The 19701-nt window shown below is 47.5% G+C and overlaps 1 protein-coding gene and 2 pseudogenes across 1 annotated transcript; all 3 read left to right on the top strand.

The window, feature by feature from the left end:
- The first annotated feature begins 42 nt into the window (after window positions 1–42).
- Window positions 43–699, top strand: LOC148792063 (pentatricopeptide repeat-containing protein At3g24000, mitochondrial-like; annotated as a pseudogene).
- A 2-nt stretch (window positions 700–701) lies between these two features.
- Window positions 702–1213, top strand: LOC148792064 (pentatricopeptide repeat-containing protein At2g13600 pseudogene; annotated as a pseudogene).
- A 1988-nt stretch (window positions 1214–3201) lies between these two features.
- Window positions 3202–4323, top strand: LOC148792065 (uncharacterized). Its single transcript, XM_088903713.1, has 2 exons — window positions 3202–3780; window positions 3919–4323. Exons 1-2 carry the CDS (start codon window positions 3202–3204, stop codon window positions 4321–4323), a joined length of 984 nt encoding a protein of 327 aa, XP_088759839.1.
- Window positions 4324–19701: the final 15378 nt, after the last annotated feature.

Genomic DNA, 19701 nt, shown 5'->3' on the forward strand with positions numbered 1-19701 from the left:
CTACTAAATTCAAAACCAAAGGCGCGCTTACAATTGCAAGCAATGTGATTGCAAACAAGAAGTCTATTAAGCTTTGTTAGATCGATTGTCACCGTTGTTATACCGAAAATAACAACCCGAGCTTCTTTCTCTTTTGCTTTATTAGAGCTGGATGGAAGTTATCATGAGGGTGTGTTCTCCTACAACTGAACTGAACGATCGATAACTTGATCAAATGTGGTCGTCTTGATTTAGCCGTTAAGATATTTGAAACAATGCCCATCCGTGGCATCATCTCTTGGAACTTGGTAAAAGCTGGTCACGCTCGCCATGGGTTTCCAGAGCTGGCCCTTCATCTCTTCAAAGAAATGGTTTCTCGAGGCCTTAGAGAAAGCCCGTCCACATGTTCTTTAGTTTTGGGTATTTGCAGTGATGTTGGGTTCTACTGAGAAGGCCTTCAAGCTCATTGCAGAGTGGTTTTGCTTGGGTTCAACGTAAAGGGTCCGCACTGATTGATCTGTACTTGCAAGCTTCATATCTTAACCCAACTATGCGGTTGTTCGATGAACTGCCTGGTAGAAGTTTAGCAACGTGGAATTTGGTTCTTCATGGGTTCTATCAACTGGTCGATCATATGAGGTGCTAGGATTCTACTTGAAGATGAAATCAGATGTTGGGGTTGATCCAAATGGTGTTACTTTCTGCTATTTGATATATGCCTACACGGAATGGGTAGAGAGGGCCTCAAGATGCTTGAGACCATGATCCAGGAGGGCCTGATGCTATAACATTCTTGTTTGTGTTAATGGGTTGCAGTCACTTAGGTTTGGTGAGAGAAGGGCAACTAATATTTGAATCAATGGAAACCATCCCGTCTACCTAGATAGGAGGCACTATTCATGCATGGTTGATCTTCTGGGGCGAGCAGGCTTGTTAGAGGAAGCAGAAATGTTGCTAAAATTCCACCAGTTAAGGGTGATTCAATAATGTGGAGCTCCTTGTTGCATAGTTGTATAGTACACCGAAATGAGAAGGTAGGAAGAAGAGTTGCAATAGTTTTGCTGGAGCTCGACCCTAACAATCTTGCGGTGTTGTTGCAGGCATTGAGCTTCTATTCTGAAATTGGTGATATAGAGATATGTCCATGAAAATTAGAGAATACAAGGAAGCAAGTGAAATGAGAAAGGGGACAGGTTAGAGCTTTATTGAGTTAATCAATCATAGTTACTCTTGACATCATGTGCAACCACTTACTCTCAATAGGTTCACATTATTTTGCTGCAGGTATACTTGTCAATCTATACAGTCAATCACAACTCAGAAATCATATTGATGACATACGGTATCATCATACAAAATGTGTTTTAGCTCATTCAACCTCAAGCAATGACCCACCATAACTATTTCCCTCTACTGACCCAGAAGTCGGCATTTACTGTGATGGTAATGGAGTCGATGCCAACAAATAAGATATCCATCCAAAATCTATAACAGGGAAGGGAAGAATTTGTTGTGTTGCGATACAGAGGTGAGAGTCTGATAGACAATGGCCACCACATGAAAGGTCACCTTTTGTTCTTCGAGCCTTCATCATCTATGCAGAAAGGCACCACCTTCTCTCATACCGAGATCTCTATTGACCAATTCCTCGACGTGCTTCTAGTTCAGAACCTTAATGTCTGTCTCTAATGGCCATCATTTCTTCATTCTGTGTCGACGATTTACAGTTCGGGCGGAGGATAGCGAGCGACAAGCAGATTCTTCGGTTTTTGTCTGGACTATTGAGAGCTTGAGATCTGTTTTATTTTCGTGAAAAAGAAGATAATGAACAGTGTATTTTATTTTAAGGATAATTTTGACATTTAAAAAATATTAAATCGAACATGAGGTCATGTGATATACATAATTGGCGGTCCATTAACGGTAGGTACTAAATTGCCACATTTTGAAAGTTGGGGTACTAAATTGTCACTCGGCCTAAAGTACAGGGTACCTATCAGGAATTTTCCCAAAGATTTATTAAGTGGGTGTCCACTGCTTCTCCCACTATTTGCCATCGACAACATTTTGACTCTTTTGGTTTCCCAGAACCACCGGTCTATTCACCATTATGACTTTCTATTGTTAATGAGTTTTGTTTGTATCTCTATAAAGAAAGCGGTGACATATGAGAGACTAATTAAGGAAAACAATAAGAAGTCTTCAACTAGGCAGAGTTGGACCAGGCCTAACGAGGGAGGAGTTGAGAGGTGGCAAGACAGTGTAGCATTTGTTGGGCAGAGGATAAACTTTTATGTTCCTTCTATGGCACCGTTGAGAATACTCAAAAACATTTTGAGAATTTTGAGAATTCTCACAAGGGTTAAGTCAGTGAACAAAGTTGATGATTCTTGTATATATATGTATTGTTGGAGGGAGATTCAAAATTTCAATAATCTCTTTCCTCCCTCTTTTGTTTTTGTCTTTTCCTCTTCCCACCCTTGAGTGTATGGGAAGACTCCTTGTCCCACATTGCTTAGGAAAGGAGTGGAAGTAGAGTATATTTGTAGTTTTGCTCTCTCTATGGGTGGAACTCATAGGAGGAGCGCATTATAAATATTCCATTCATATGAAGGGGGTTGAGGGTGCTTTTCGCACACACGCGCCAAGCCGAGCCGGGTTGGGTCGGGTTAAGGGTGCGTGTATGTGTACATATACGCGCAATGCACTGAATTGTTTTGCTAGTTTAAACCTTTTTAAAACATTTTCTCTTTCCATGCCTCTTCTTCCTCCCTGTGCCTCTTCAAACAAGTGCACTGTTCTGAAGAGGCTCCTATCTGAACGAACACCTTTGTGTCCATTCGGGTCTGAGAACACTCTATAATAAGAGTGTTGGCCAGCCCAGTACACACACAACATTTTCGACTCCTTGTCTTCTCTATAAATCTAAGCATTAGTCTTCTTGGTTCGTGGAGTTCTAGTAAACAAGTGCACGCCTACCAGTGGCCTATGGGCTGTTTTATCTTTGCGACCGATTTGTGATCACCCGGCTGCACCGTAGGGGGCAAATATGGTTTTAAGGAGAGTGACCAACTGGCACGACTCAACCCTCCTTCTTCCTGCAATTTTCAATTTTGAGATTCTGCAACATCACACCACTACAAATTTGGTTTAGAAAGTGATTACCGATAAGTTCCATTCTACTTTCTTTATCATTTTTACAACAATCTTAAAACTGCATTTATGGAACCTATCACTACTAACTCCTTCATGAGGAACCGGATACTGTCAACAGTTCTTGACTTCCCTAAGATTGAACCCTTCAATGGAACCAACTACAAGCGTTGGAGACAACACCTGCTATTTGCCTTAGAACAATTAGTAGCCTTTGCTTTGATTGAATTAAACCCATTAAACATGGAGGAACCAGCTCGTTCTGTTGTTGCAGAACACTGGACTACAACTGATCACCTCTGCACCAACCATATCCTCAACTTCTTGTCCAATGAACTATATAATGTCTATTCTTCCCACAATTATGCCTATGAAATTTGGAATGCTTTGGACAATAAATATGCTCTGGAAAATGCTAGAAACAAGAAATACGTAATTGCCAACTTCCTGCACTTTACCATGAAAGAAGACATGGACGTGTCTGCCCAAATAGATGAGTTCCAGGTTCTTGTGGGGGAACTAGCAAAAGAAGGCATGGTACTACTAGATGAATTCATTGCCGGTTCTCTCATAGAGAAACTGTTATATACATGGAATGATTTCAAGACTAATATGAAGCATAAGAGGCAGGACACTACTTTGGACCAAGTAGTAATCCGAATTAAGATAGAAGAAAAGAATAGAAAGAAAGATGATGACCAGTTTTCCAAAACCAATCTAGTGGAGGAAAAGACTGCAAAATTCAAAAAGAATTTGAATGTGAAAAATGAGAATAAATTCAAGAAGCAACAAAAGAAAGGAAATTTCTATGTATGTGGTAAATCCGAACATTACAAGAATGACTACCGGTACCGAAAGAAGAAGGACTTTGGGAAACCAAAAGTCAATTTGACTGAGGATGTTATCGTAGCCATGGCAACTGAGGTAAACTTAGTTGATAAGCCGAAGAAGTGGGTACTGGACACTGGTGCTACCAAGCACATACGTGGGGACCGCAGTTCCTTCTATGAGTATACAACTCAGTTTGAAGGAGAGCAAGTCTTCATGGGAAACTCACAAACTTCGAAGGCCAACGACAAAGGAAATGTGCTCCTGAAAGTGACTTCAAGAAAAATTCTAATGCAGAATGATGTGCTACATGTGCCAGAGATCCGACGAAACTTGGTATCGGGAGCACTCCTCAACAAATAGGACCAAACTCACATTTGAAGCATACAAAGCCGTGTTACTAAAAATAATTTTTATTGGAAAAGGATACAATGCTGGAGGACTGTTTGTACTGAATATTTCTGATATTGTTATGAATAAAACTGCTTCTTCTTTTACTTATATCGTTGAATCTTTTAATATTTGGCATGCTAGACTAGGACATCGTAGTGCTCCTTATTTAAAATGATTATGTAAATTAGGAGTTTTGAATGTTCCTATTACTTTTACAAATGAAAAATATCAAGTATGTGTAGAAGCAAAATTCACTAAGAAACCTCATAAAAGTGTACAAAGAGAAACTAAATTATTACAACTTATACACAATGATCTAGGCGACCTTAAATGTCATGAAGCTAGAGGAGGAAAAAGATACTATATAACATTTACAGATGACTTCTCTAAATATGCAAAAATAGTTCTACTTAGATCAAAGATGAAGTTGATCAACCTTTCATAAACTACAAAATTGAAGTAGAAAACCAGTTAGGAAAGAAAATAAAAAAAGACTTAGAGCAAATAGAGGGACTAAATATGATGGACAAACCATTAGGAAATTCTTTGAAGAAAACGGAATTATACATGAAACCACAACTCCCTATCAACTTGAATCTAATGGAATTGTAGAAAGACTTAACAGAACACTAAAATAAATGATGAATGCAATGCTGATTAGTTTAAATGCACCTCTGAATTTGTGGGGGCAAGCAATCCTAATGGCTTGTCACCTATATAATAAAATACCACCCAAAAAGAAAAGGACAAATACCTTTTGAACTTTGGCATAACAAAAAACCTAGTTTGAACTATCTAAAAGTTTGGGGCTACCTAACAAATGTTGGATTACTTGAACCTAAAAGAAAGAAATTATGACCGAAAACCTGTAACTGTGTGTTCATTGGATATGCACAAAATAGTGCAGCTTATTGGTTCCTTGTAATTAAAATAATTGATTATGTTGTCGAAAACAACACAATAATAGAGTCCCAAGTTGTTTCACTTAAGAAAACATGTAGAAGAACCTGTTTCACAAAAGGCGTATGCAAGTATAATTGGATTTGTATCTTACTTAATGAACTGTACAATACCAAATATAGCTATAGCTGTGAAAAATTAAGTCAACATACTCATAATCCCAGAAATGAACATTGAGAAACTCTAATAAGTACTAAAATATTTAAAAAGAACCATAAATTTTGGTTTACACTACTAAGGTTTTCCTCCTGTTTTAGAAGGCTTTACAGATGCTAATTGGATTTCAAATTCAAATGATAATACTTCCACCAGTGGATATGTGTTTACTCTAAGTGGAGGAGCAGTATCTGATGGAGGGTGATTTGGCCCGACCTCGTAGCTCAGGTACACGTGGGTGTGACCTTGCTCAAACAGTGACTCAGCATGACAGCACAACGGATGTGAGCACAACTCGGTGGGGAATTCCCACCGAGTTTAGCACGACAACTCGGCAGGTAAACTACTCGCCGAAAGCCGCCTCGCCCGCACCTCCTCCCCAGGGTTAAGGCACTTCGGGGGGTCCCGAGTTCGGGGCACCCTAACCCCTTTTGAGACCCGAGCTCCTCCTAATGGACCTCGGGCTACTCCCAAGCAAGAACACACCAATTCTTCTTCGGACGCCCCGAGGCACAAAGACCTCGGGTCAGCTAGCTCGGCATAACCGACTACAGGCAGCCCGTCACTCAGAGGATAGCCTAGCTCAGGGCAATTCGCAGGAGAACAGCTCGGTATACCATAGGAGGGCTTCCTGCCCGACTGCCGTACCCAACAAACCTGCGAACAGCAGGCATGTCCCTTCGCCGCGCGTGCCACCTTTAGAAAGGCGTCCCACACCTGACAGACACGTACCCTGCACGACGGCCCCGTGCGTGCCACCTCAGCCCTGCCTGTAACGGCTGTGGCAGACTGACAGTGGCGGTTATACCTGCCCTGTCAGAAGTCAGAGGGCCTGGAGTAACGGAATTCAGTTATAAGGAGCTTATCCTCAAGGAACAAGGTATCTTGAATGATTAGCGCGACCTGCACTCTTAGTTTTCGTTCTCTTTCAGCTTCTTGCACACAATACTAACTTAAGCATCGGAGCGTTCCTGTCGGGAAACCCCCCGGGAGTTCTTCCTCTTTCCTCTCGTTTCAGGTACCTCTCAGGAGCCACGTGAGCGCCAGCTAGGAGTGACCGGATTGTGCTACATCATTTGGCGCTGTCTGTGGGAAACGCTTCAAAAAGCTTTTCTCTCTAAACTCTTTCAGTTCTTTCCCTCTTCGAAACAATCCAACGCTCATGGCTTCCTTTAGCAACATCGGACGAAGCGTGGAAATGGATAACTCCAGGGAACAACCCAGCTTCCTACTGTCTGTATCGGACAATTCACCGTCCCCCTCTCAATGGACGGAATCCCCAGCTTGAACGTGCCCCTCACAATGGCACCCGTCATCACCCCACTCCCTGCTACAGTCAGAACAACGTTCACCGAACCTTCGGTCATGCCCCCAGCGGCCAGCCCGAACCAGCTGGAGGACCTGATGCAATGCATGAGGACCATGCAGGCTCAAATGCAACAGTTCCAACAACTTCAGCTCTATCAACAGCATGTACTGCACCAGGTCTCCCAGTATCAGTATCAGCAGCAGTTCCCCCAGCTACCCCAACCTCAGCTTCAGCAGCCTTAGCTCCTGCCTCAGCGCCCAGCCTCGCAGCAAGCCAAATCTCGCTGCCAGAGTGAGCACTACGACCGAGGAGAGGCCCCCCAAAATCTCCCAAAAAACCAGGCCTCCCCCCACTGCAGACGGGAGAGACCGGCTACCCCGATCTCGCCGCGGGCGAACAGGCCAAGGGGGCCCCGGCTCGGCAGGTCTACGTCACCTCGACAGTTGAAGTTTGGAACCCCGATCCTTGAAAACCGGTTCGTGATCCTGGCAACAAACTTGAAGCAGGACCCCTCTGTCCATAGTCATCACCAGCAAGTCGGGCTACTCCCTGCACAAATCGTTCTAGACAGCGCAGAGGTGAGCAGCATGAACGCCGAGCCCATCAAGAAGCAGAGACGTCGCTGTCGAGCTCACCGATCTATCACCCGCGATTTGCCCGAGCTCATGGGCAAAGAAGAGGTAAGCTCGGCCGAAGCCAAAGCTCCCCTCCTCTCGGTTCTATCTCCCCTGTCTTCTGAACTCCTGGCAGTCCCGATGCCCAAGGATTTCAAGCTCCCCCCACTTGACAAGTATGACGGGTCATTCGACCCGAATGATCATGTAGATGCCTTTCAGTCATAGATGCACCTGGCGCGAGCCAGTGAGTCATGCATGTGCGTGGCCTTCTCCACTACTTTCAGGGGAGCAGCCCGCACGTGGTACCGGAACTTGGCACCCAATTCGATAAGAAGTTGGGCGCAGTTCGCACAAGCTTTCACGTCCCACTTTGTCACTAGCAAACGGTGCCCGTGAACTGAAAAAAGCATCTTTAACATAGCACAAAGAGAGGGAGAGTCCATCCAGAGCTATATCAAGCGGTTCAACGACGCTTGTATGCAGATACCGCGCCTGGACCCCGCCGTACGCCTTGCAGCAGCAAAGAAGGGCGTGACGCACAAAGAGTTCAAGTGGCACATGGTCGTCAACCAACCCATGACCATAACCGAGTTTCTAAAGCTTGCGGATAAGTTCATAGCCACCGAAGAGGAGATCAACCAGAAGGGCGAGGGCGCACCCGAAAAAAGAAAGAGAGAAGGAGAACCTTCTAGTCAAGGGGACACCCGAAGGAAAAAGGAAACAGTTCGGGGGGCAAAGCCGGGTCAATTGTTCCGAGCTCCTGCACCGGACCGAGCTTATTACACCCCATTGAACGCGAAGCGGGCCGAAATCCTGATGGCGATCAAGGACGCCCCGTACGTGAAGTGGCCACCCCGTCTGAGGGGGAATCCCAATGAAAGAAATAAGAGTCTGTATTGCAGTTTTCACAAAGACCACGATCACAGTACCGAGAGTTGTAAAAACCTCCATGACGAGATAGAGGAGCTCATCCGTCGTGGATATTTGAGAAACTTTGTACAAAATAATAATAATAACAATAGTAATAGAACATGTCGGCAAGGGGAGCACGGTAAAGATGCTCCTGAGTCCAACAGCAGGCCGGCCGAACAACCGCAGAGGCAGCCTCCAGAGGAGAGGCCAGTTCGGGGGACCATCCACATGATAGTGGGAGGTTCGATCGTTGCGGGTTGCACTTCAGCAGCAGCTCGAACGTCAGTTCGTGAGCCCACCCAGGAAGAGCAGAACCCTCCAAAGCGGCCGAAGACGGGAGACCCAATTTTCTTCACAGAAGACAATGCGCGAGGGGTCCACTACCCCCATGATGATGCACTCATAATAAAGCTAAGAATCAACGACTTCGAGGTCAGACGCGTACTCGTGGACTCAGGCAGCTCAGCCGACATCCTTTTCAAAGCTGCGTTCGACTAGCTTCAGTTGCAGAGAAGCGACCTGAAGCCTACGGACACCCCTTTAGTGGGCTTCAGCGGAGAGGAAGTCCGCCCCCTTGGGAAAATAACAGTACCTGTAGAGATCGGCACATGACCTTGTGTAGTCAGATTCGAACACAACTTCCTAGTGGTAGCGACCCCCTCCCCCTACAATGCCACAATAGGTCGACCGATCACCCATGTCCTACGGGCGGTGGTCTCCACTTACCACTTGGCTATGAAGTTCCCAACAGACTTCGGTGTGGGAGTAGCGCAGGGCGACCAGCTCGAGTCCCGCAAGTGCTACGTTGCCGCCCTGAAGGGGAAAACCAAGGTGGCCGATGACCTCGAACTGGAACGACCCACGGAGCAAGGCGAAGAGCGAGCCGCGCCCACGGAAGAAATAGTCGCAGTCCCGACCTCAACAGCAGACCCAGCTCAAACGCTTCCGTCCAGGAGCCCCTACGATCTGAACTGGTAAGCTTTTTGCTTCAAAATTTAGATATTTTTGCATGGTCCGCGGCAGAGATGTCCGGTATAGACCCCGAACTCATAACTCACAAGATGAACACCGATCCTGTAGTTAGGCCCGTTAGACAGAAGAAAAGCAACCAAGCCCCGGAATGGGGGAAAGCGGTCGACGAGGAAGTCAAGAAGCTCCTCGCAGCGGACTTCATAAGAGAAGTCCACTACCCGAGCTGGGTAGCCAACCCCGTCCTGGTAAAGAAGGCCAACGACAAGTGGCGCATGTGCGTCGACTACACTGACTTGAACCGGGCTTGCCCGAAAGACTGCTTCCCGCTCCCCAGAATCGACCATTTGGTGGACGCGACCTCAGGGCATGAGTTGCTAAGTTTCTTGGATGCCAATTCGGGCTATAACCATATCAAGATAGACCTGACAGACGAAGAAAAGACTGCCTTCATCACGGAATTCGGCCTGTACTATTACAAGGTTATGCCCTTTAGTTTGAAAAACGCAGGGGCAACCTTTCAAAGGCTCGTAAATAAATTGTTTGCGCCGTTAATCGGCAGAAAAGTAGAATGCTATGTAGACGACATGGTCGTTAAAACTCAATTCTCACATGAATTAATACAAGACTTGCATTCTGTTTTTGAAATTTTGTGTAAGTTTAATATGAGATCGAATCCAAACAAGTGTGTGTTCGGTGTGACCTCGGGTAAGTTCCTAGGATACATCGTTAACCGGCGCGGCATTGAAGCCAACCCGGATAAGGTTAAGGCCATCTTAGACATGAGATCACCCCGTAAGTTGAAGGAGGTTCAGAGGTTGAATGGCCGCATAGCTGCCCTAAGCCGCTTCATGTCCAAATCGGCGGACCGCTGTCTGCCGTTCTTTAAGGCGATTAAGAGCAAAGGGTTTGAGTGGACCCAAGATTGTCATCTCGCATTTGACGAGCTCAAGAAATACCTCGCTAGTGTGCCGATCTTAACCCGGCTCGAGGAGGGCAATGTTTTAGGACTGTACCTCTCGGCGAGCGACGAAGTGGCCAGTTCGGTACTAATAAAGGAAGTAGATCAGACCCAACGACCCATCTATTATGTTAGTAAAGTATTGCAGGGAGCAGAGACGAGATACCCGGAGATAGAAAAGCTAGCGTACGCATTGGTAATTGCAGCTCGGAAGCTCCGCCCGTACTTCCAGGCTCACACTATTATCGTTCTCACTAACAAACCTTTGAGGCAAGTCTTACTTAAGCCCGAGGTCTCTGGTCGGTTGACAAAGTGGGCCATTGAGCTCAGCGAGTATGATCTCTAGTACAAGCCGCGAACTGCCATTAAGGCCCAAGCCTTAGCATATTTCATCGCCGAGTGCACATTCAGCTCTAAAGCCCCCAGGCCGGTTGAGCACGAGGCTCCCAACTCGGGTGAGCCCGAAGCTCCCAGGTCGGTCGAGTCTGAGCCCCATGTGGTAGCAACCAGTGCGACATCTCTCCTAGTTCGGCCAAGCCCGAGCTGGGATGAGGAGCCCTGGATCCTTCACGTAGATGGCTCCTCGAACCAGCAGGGCAGCGGAGCCGAAGTAGTCTTGCACGGCCCAAGTGGCACGAAACTGGAGTACACGCTACGCTTCGAGTTCGCGACATCTAACAATGAAGCGGAATACGAGGCGTTGATAGCTGGACTAGCTCTAGCCAGAGAAGTAAAAGCCAAGCACATTGTTATCTGTAGCGACTCGCAGCTTGTGGTCAACCAGGTCACCGGCGAGTACGAAGCTTGCGAGCCAACCATGATTGCCTACTTAGCCAAAGTCAGAGAGGCCCTGATCAACTTCCAGTCACACTTTATCAGACAAATCCCTAGGTCAGAGAACGTCGAGGCCGACGCCCTGTCCAGGTTAGCCAGCACTAGCGACATCACCATGAGAACTGTGTACATAGAGGACCTGTCTCGGCCTAGCATTCTCAGGGGGCAGAGGAGGTCGCTCCCGTCGTTCAAGCAAAGCCGAGCTGGATTGACCCGCTCGCGAGCTTCTTGCTACACGGGACCCTCCCTGCAAACCGCATTGTAGATAGAAGGGTGCAACGCCAGACAACCAAATATGTCATGATAAATGAACAACTATACCGGAGATCTTACACACTCCCCTACTTACGTTGCTTGCGACCTACCGAAGCCTATCTCGTACTCCGTGACACCCATGAGGGTTTGTGTGGTGGGCACTTGGGGGGCAGGGCCCTCGCCCAAAAGGCACTCCGACAAGGGTATTATTGGCCAACAATGATGGCAGACGCTATTGAGCTCGTCAAAAAATGTGACAAATGCCAAAGACATGCCAATATTCACCACCAACCCGCTGCCGACCTCAAGTATCTCACCAGCCTGTGGCCCTTTGCGCAGTGGGGCATCGATCTACTCGGGCCATTCCCGCCAGCAACGGGTGGAAGAAAGTTCTTAGTAGTGGCAGTGGACTATTTTACCAAGTGGGTAGAAGTCGAGCCCCTCGTGACGATCATAGCCCGAAATGTCCAAAACCTCTTTTGGACAGAACATTGTGTGCCGCTTCGGATTACCTCGGGTATTGATCTCTGACAATGGCAAGCAGTTCGAGGACATCAAATTTCAAGACTGGTGCCGAGACATGGGGATCCAACAGAATTTTACTTCAGTCGTGCACCCTCAAGCAAACGGTCAGGCAGAAGTCACGAACAGAGCCATCCTCCGCGAACTAAAGGCACGGTTGGACCGAGCTAAAGGATTGTGGGCAGATGAACTACCCAAGTGTCCTATGGGCCTATCGGACCACGGAGAAGACTGCCATGGGAGAAACACCCTTCAATCTCACCTACGGCACCGAAGCAGTGATCCCCGTAGAGATCGAAGTACCTATGTTGCGCCTAGAAACATACAATGATCAAACAAATGAAGATGAGCTACGTACCAACCTCGACCTTCTCGATGAAGTAAGGGACCTTGCGTACATTCGGACCGCAGCCTACCAGTAGAGAGTAGCTCGGTACTATAACGCCAGGGTCAAGAAGCGAAACCTCCGCGTTGGCGACCTGGCCCTTCGTAAAGTTATGGTGCCTGAGCCCGGCGCTGGCAAGCTCGGGTCCAACTGGGAAGGTCCTTACCAAGTGAAACGAGTGCTCGGGGAAGGAACATACGAGCTCAAGACCCTCGAAGGGAAACAAGTACATCGAGCATGGAATATTGTCAACCTAAGGCAATATTATCTGTAAAAATCGAGTAGGCCACGAGCTACTCCCTAAGCCTAAGGGCCAGAATACTAAGCTAACATGACCTCGGCACATAAGACCCAGCCATCTCTTCGGCATGGGCGAAATCAAGGGTAAGGAGAGTGGACTACGAGTCGCTCCTAGAGCCTAAGGGCCACAAGAAGACCCCAGTTGCCACTTCGGCCTGGGAGAAATCCAGGAGCGGACTACGGGTCCCTCCCTAAGCCTAAGGGCCACAAGAAGACCCCAGTCGCCACTTTGGCCTGGGTGAAACCTAAGAGCAGACTACGGGTCCCTTCTTAAGCCTAAGGGCCACAAGAAAATCCCAACTACCACTTCGGCATGGAAAACTGACAAAAACCTGGTTATCTATAACCCTTAAGGGAAAGACAGCTCGGGTATGAACCCTACGGCGTCTATACCCTTGCTGCTCTTACTCAGCTCAGTAACCCGATAGTCCGGGGTAACCCGCGCAACCTGAAGTAACACAACTTCACTTAGTTGCCCTTACCGCCAACCCGGTGGCTTGACAACTCGGGTATCCTATGCATTAAATAGACCAGCTTGGAGTCCACTCACAATTGGAAGTGTTTTTGCACTCAGAGATACTCGAAAGAAACTATATTTCATTAAAAAGAGAGTTCCGGTACAAGAATTTTTACCCGAGCTCAAAGGCTCAGGATAGTACATTCACAATTCAGAAAGGGAAAAGATTAAGTTACAAATATAAAGAGCAAACTACTTCGGGGGCTCGCTGCCTCTATCAGGGACCCCCCCGGGGACAGTGTCTGGACTGGTGTCCTCTGCTCCATCTTCGGGACCTTCATCCTCAGAATCGGGGTCGTCTTTTGACTGACGCACGATGTCGTCAGTAATCCGCGAAGTAGTAATGGTGCTCGTGTCCAGCTCGGGGTAGAGGTGTCGGATCAGCCACTGACTGAGCTTGAAGCCCTTACGGTAGGCCTCCGTCATCACATCATCGAATCTCGAAGAGTTGACGTAGTCAATGATGGCCTGGGTCTTGGCCTCCTCAAGAGCACCTTCGAAGATTGCAGTCTTCTCCCTTATGTCCTCCTGGAGGTACCCCACTTCATGCTCCAGTTTCCCCTTCGCCTCCTTGAGGCCTTGTACCTCGAGCCTCAGAGCATCCCGCTCAGCCTTGAGGCTGCTCACCTCGAGCCCTAAGGCCTCTTGACCAACCTTGAGACCGTTCACTTCGGCTCTCAACTTATCTTTATCTTGAGCCAGCTCTCCCTTCTCTGACATTAACACCTTGATGAAACTCTTTTGAGCCGAGGCATCGCTCTCCAAGCAATGGACCTGACAACGAGCTGCCCTCAACTCAGTATGGGCTGCGCGAGATGATTCCTCAGCCTCCAGAGCCCGCCTCATATGTCGATTTGATTGAAGGGTCAAGGCACAAATGGCGGAGTTCACCTGCAAAAAGGGGAACCGGTTAAGAGGGAGACCAAAAAAAAGAGGGGGGGAGAAAAAGGAAAAGGAAGGGGGACTCACCACCATAGTATGAGTGGCAGCTTGGGCGCCGAGCTGACCGGGAGTGAGTTCGGCCCACTTGCTGACCTCCCCCGAGTATGCAGCCAGCTTACTCTTCTTCAGGCTGCATTGGGGGTTCAGGACGGATTGGCTCCCCTGACCCTCCGAGCTGGAAGCCGTCATCTCCACATCGTGAGTGGAACTCTCGGAGGTCTCGGTGGCGGCTTCGGCAGGATGAGCCCCGGCAGTGGCGGCGTTAGCCTCGGCAACGCTTTCCCTAGCAAGTCGGGTGCGCTTGGCAATGGGCTCGGCGGGCTTAATGAAAGGTTCCGCCGTCACCTCGGGCCCCTTAGGCACAGCCCCCTCTTCCAAGTCTATGACGGGCACGGCTGCCACCTCGGACCCCGAGGCAGAAGTCTGCGAAAGTCGAGGCTCGGCTGAACCTTGCGGGGACCCAACGCGCGCCTTCTTTGCCACACATTTCTTCCTCTTCATCTGGTGGAAGAGCTTCTGGTTGTCTATTTTTTCCGCCTCCATGGGACCTGCGGTGAAACATGACATCAGTAACCTGAAGCAAATATATGAGTAGAAAGCCAAAGTGGGGAAAACCTACCCGGACTCAAGCCCGCTCGGACGAGCTTCTCCTCAGAAGTGGTCTTTATAATGCAACCCGAGCTGAGCTAGTGACTGGAGCTCCTTCTTGGTCTTCCCGTCCAGGATGACACTAGGGTCTTGAACGGCTATCCTCCAATCGGTGGGGAAGGGCCACCCCATGCTGCTCCGGACTATGAAGTAGTCCCGTTTCCAAGTTGGGACTTTGCTCGGGAGCTTGTGCATGAGTTTAAAACCCGGGCGAGGGGACAGGTAGTAAGACCGCCAATGCTCGGGGAGAGCGCCCGAAGCGCTCTTCTTTATAGCCAAAATCATACTAAGAACATCTAAATCTATGGAAAGGGAACGGTCAAAACAAAGAGAAATGGACCCCACCACATTCCGTATGAAGTTCGGGTGGAGTTGGTTCGGGGTAATGTTAAAGTGTACACCTCAACAATTAAAGGGTGAAGTGGAAGTCTGAGCCCGGCTATCAGTTGCTCCCTGAAGATCACGATCTCGTTGGGACCGTGCTCCCATGGGAAGTTGCAGGTGGGAAGACTATATGAGTACTCGCTAGGGAGGCGGAACCTCTGTATGAGGTCCTAAAGCCTCTCCGAGGTCATTATGGAAGACCCGAACTGGTTTGGTTCCCGACCTCGGTGGGAGGTGGACGCCAGATGACCTGAAGCCACCCGTACTTCGGACGGCTGGGTAGTAGAGGGGACATCCCGAGCCGAGGTACCTACATCGGGCTCGTCGATGAGACTGTCTACACTAGACGACATACCGAACTAACAGAAAGAAATGAAGTAGAAGGGAACAGGAAGCTCGGGAGGACTCACCAAAGAAATGCAACCAGACTGGAAGAACAGAACGAACTGGAGGACCCGAGCTAAGAAACCCCTGGCGCGAGCTCAAACGCTAACGATGAAAGCTTTGTGGCGAAGAAAATGGCCAAGGGACCCCCTATTTATAGCCGCAACCGCGGGTTCTTCGAGGCGAAAATGATTTAACGCGTTTTTAACGTCCGCGAAGTCCAGGTCGCGTGAAGTCCGCGCGTAATCCGAACACGACTCGAATCTCTTTTCGGTCGAGCCAGATGCTAGACCGGTACAGCTGGACGGAACGCGCGACAACACAGCACAAACACCGACGCCAAATCCACCCGGCACGTCATGACCTCCCCGCGCTGGGTCACCCCCGCTAGCGCAGGGAGTGGGGGACAATTGATGGAGGGTGATTTGGCCCGACCTCGTAGCTCAGGTACACGTGGGCGTGACCTTGCTCAAACAGTGACTCAGCATGACAGCACAACGGACGTGAGCACAACTCGGTGGGGAAGTCCCACCGAGTTTAGCACGGCAACTCGGCAGGTAAGGTACTCGCCGAAAGCCGCCTCGCCCGCACCTCCTCCCCGGGGTTAAGGCACTTCGAGGGGTCCCGAGTTCGGGGCACCCTGACCCCTTTTGAGACCCGAGCTCCTCCCAATGGACTTCGGGCCACTCCCAAGCAAGAACACACCAATTCTTCTTCGGACGCCCTGAGGTACAAAGACCTCGGGTCGGCTAGCTCGGCATAACCGGCTGCAGGCAGCCCGTCACTCAGAGGACAGCCTAGCTCAGGGCAATTCGCAGGAGAACAACTCGGTATACCATAGGAGGGCTTCCTGCCCGACCGCCGTACCCGACAAACCTGCTAACAGCAGGCATGCCCCCTTGCCGCGCCTGCCACCTTTAGAAAGGCGTCCCACACCTGACAGACACGTACCCTGCACAACGGCCCCGTGCGTGCCACCTCAGCCCTGCCTGTAACGGTTGTGGTAGACTGACAGTGGCGGTTATACCTGCCCTGTCAGAAGTCAGAGGGCCTGGAGCAACGAAATTCAGTTATAAGGAGCTTATCCTCAAGGAACAAGGTATCTTGAATGATTAGCGCGACCTGCACTCTTAGTTTTCATTCTCTTTCAGCTTCTTGCACACAATACTAACTTAAGCATCGGAGTGTTCCTACCGGGAAACCCCCCAGGAGTTCTTCCTTTTTCCTCTCGTTTCAGGTACCTCTCAAGAGCCACGCGAGCGCCAGCTAGGAGTGACCGGATTGTGCTACATCAGTATCGTAGAAATCGGTAAAGCAGTCATGCAATACAAGTTCAATAACGAAGGTCTCATTGAACTAGAATTGGCGGGGTTCGAGGCAGAGTGGCTAAGGAACTTGCTGGCAGATATACCACTTTGGCCATGGCCGGTTCCGTCCATATCTCTCAATTGTGATAGCCAAGTAGCAATAGCCAAAGTCAAGAACCAAATGTACAACAATAAAAGAAGGCACATCCTCTTAAGGCATAACCTGGTAAGACAATACCTCAGCGAAGGTACAATCACTCTGGATTTGGTAAGGTCTGAAAAGAACCTTACGGATTCATTAACCAAACCACAAACTTCTAAGGTGGTTTATGAGGCATCGGTAAGAATGGGGCTAAAGCCCATTACAAAGCCATTAGTGATGGACACCTAACCTATGTGAAAGGAGATCACTGGAATTAGGTTAAATGGGTAAAAACAAGTCACTAGATGATTTGGGAAAGCACTATCATTTGTGTCCCATTTCATATGCCAAGGTAACATAGTGCTCACTATAGTTTGAGGAGGTTGAGCATGAGGCTCTTAATCAGTTAAGAATGGTGTGTGTAGTGCACGCTAATAACTAACCTAAGTGAGTGTGAAGTGTGGCCGCTTCTAAGAGAGATCTAGGGCTGACTCTCTAAAACACTCATGATTCCAAGAGGGGAACAAAGCTGAAATGTTCCAAAACAAAAGAACCACTAAAGAACTGGTGAGTTGGGTTGGTTGGCTAGTTAGGTAGTTACGACAAAGAGGAAAGGTTGAAGGAGTCTGATTCCACCCATACTTTGTAACATAGCCTATCATACCTAAATGTTGATTGAAGTCCAAAAGACATTACCATGTATACTTTTCTCACTACGATGCTCGAATTGTTCGATCTTCTTGTAATTTTGAATCTTGTGGGGGATTGTTGGAGGGAGATACAAAATTTCAAGAATCTCTCTCCTCCCTCTCTTGTTTTTGTCTTTTCTTCTTCCCACCCTTGAGTGCATGGGAAGACTCATTGTCCCACATTGCTTGGGAAAGGAGTTGAAGTAGAGTATATTTGTAGTTTTGCTCTCTCTATGGGTAGGGACTCATAGGAGGAGAGCACTATAGATATTTCATGCATGCGAGGGGGCGTTGGGGGTGCTTTTCACACGCGTGCCCAAGCCGAGCCGGGCCGGGCCGGGTTGGGGCATGGGCGTGGGCGAGGGCGCAGGTGCATGTACATGTACGTGTACGTGTACGCACAATGCACTGAATCATTTTGGTTTTAACTGGTTTGAACCTTTTTAAAACGTGTCTCTTCGAATTCGAATTTTAAATTTTAAATTAAAACATTTTCTCTTTTCATGTCTCTCCTTCCTCCATGTGCCTCTTCGAACAGGTGCATTGTTCTGAAGAGGCTCCTGTCTGAACGGACACCTATATGTCCATTCGGGTGTGAGAACACTCTATAAGAAGAGTGTTGGCCGACCCAGTACACACACAACATTTTTGACTCTCTCTCTTCTCTATAAATTTGAGCATCAGTCTTCTGTGGTTCGTGGAGGTATGGTAAGCGAGTGCATGCCTACTAGTGGCATGTGGGTTGTTTTATCTTGGCGACCGATTTGCAATCACCCGGATGCACCGTAGGGGGAAAATGTGGTTTTAAGGAGAGTGACCAAGTGGCATGACTCAGCCCTCCTTCTCCCTACAATTTCCAGTTTCAAGATTCTGCAACATTGCACCACTACAAATTCGGTTTGGAAAGAGATAACTGATAAGTTCGATTCTACTTTCTTTATCATTTTTACATGTATTAATGTAAATGAAAATCATTCAGAAGTTTTTTCCTTTTTCCCGTCGCATTTTGTCATGGTATTAGAGCCTTAGCAATGATCAAGGTGACATTGTTTCGCTGCATGCAAAAATTCGACGGTTAAGCTTCATCAGTTGCGATCATATATCTCTAGCATCCAAGATTCATCACCGACACCTTTGGTTGGTTGAGTTTTTTCGGTTACAAACATTGATCTCCGGTGTCCAGGAATCATTGACATAATCTTTGTTTCTTGGTGATCTTCATTACTTTGTTTCTTATCTTTCTTAAACTCCAATGCTCTGTTATCTATTTTCATGGCTGACAATTCGGGTGTAGTTATGATCTCCTGTCCTCTTACAAGTGACAACTATTCAGCATGGCAACGAGAAATGCGTAATGCATTGTGTGCCAAAAATAAATTTGCGTTCGTAGATGGAACTTTGTAACGTCCAGATCTATTTGTAGCTGAAGATCGTATGTGGATTAAATGTAACTCTATAGTGATTTCATGAATTTTTAATTCTTTATCTCGTGAATGGAAGCATTGCCTATGCTGATACTGCTGCGAGATTTGGAAAGATCTTGAAGAAAGATTTTCACAAAATAATGCCCCATGCATCTATCAACTAAAGCGTGATATTTCCCTTCTATACCAAGGAGATTTATTCATTGCTTCATATTTCACCAAGATGAAGAGTTTTTGGGATGAATTAGCTATTCTTAGTCCTTTGTCAAACTACAAATGTGGCTCTGCTAAAGATATGCTACATATTGTGTGAAAGACAAGATTTATCACTTTCCGATGGGCTTAAATGACATATTCAATAGCATACATTCCAACATCCTAGTTTCTGAGCCCCTTCCTACGATGAGTCAAGTATATTCTCTAGTTGTCCAAGAGGAGAAACATCAATTAATGATGTCTTAGAAAATCTTGCCTCTTCCTGATGCTGCTGCTTTCTTTGTTTCTTCAAGATTCAACAATTCTTCTTGATCCAGTGGCAATCCACAACCATGCCCACATTGTGAACATTGCAAATATCAGGGCCATCTTAAAGAACAATGCTATGAATTGATCAGCTATCCCAAAGATTGGGAAAAACAAAAGCCAACTCGTGGGCCGAAGCAGAACACTCAGCAAGCACTCCAAATACTAGCTCTTCATCTGTTGTCATGGCATGCTTTGTAACTGGATCT

Source organism: Nelumbo nucifera, chromosome 4, assembly GCF_055504915.1.
Source record: "Nelumbo nucifera cultivar China Antique chromosome 4, China Antique-T2T, whole genome shotgun sequence".
Taxonomy (NCBI): Eukaryota; Viridiplantae; Streptophyta; class Magnoliopsida; order Proteales; family Nelumbonaceae; genus Nelumbo; species Nelumbo nucifera.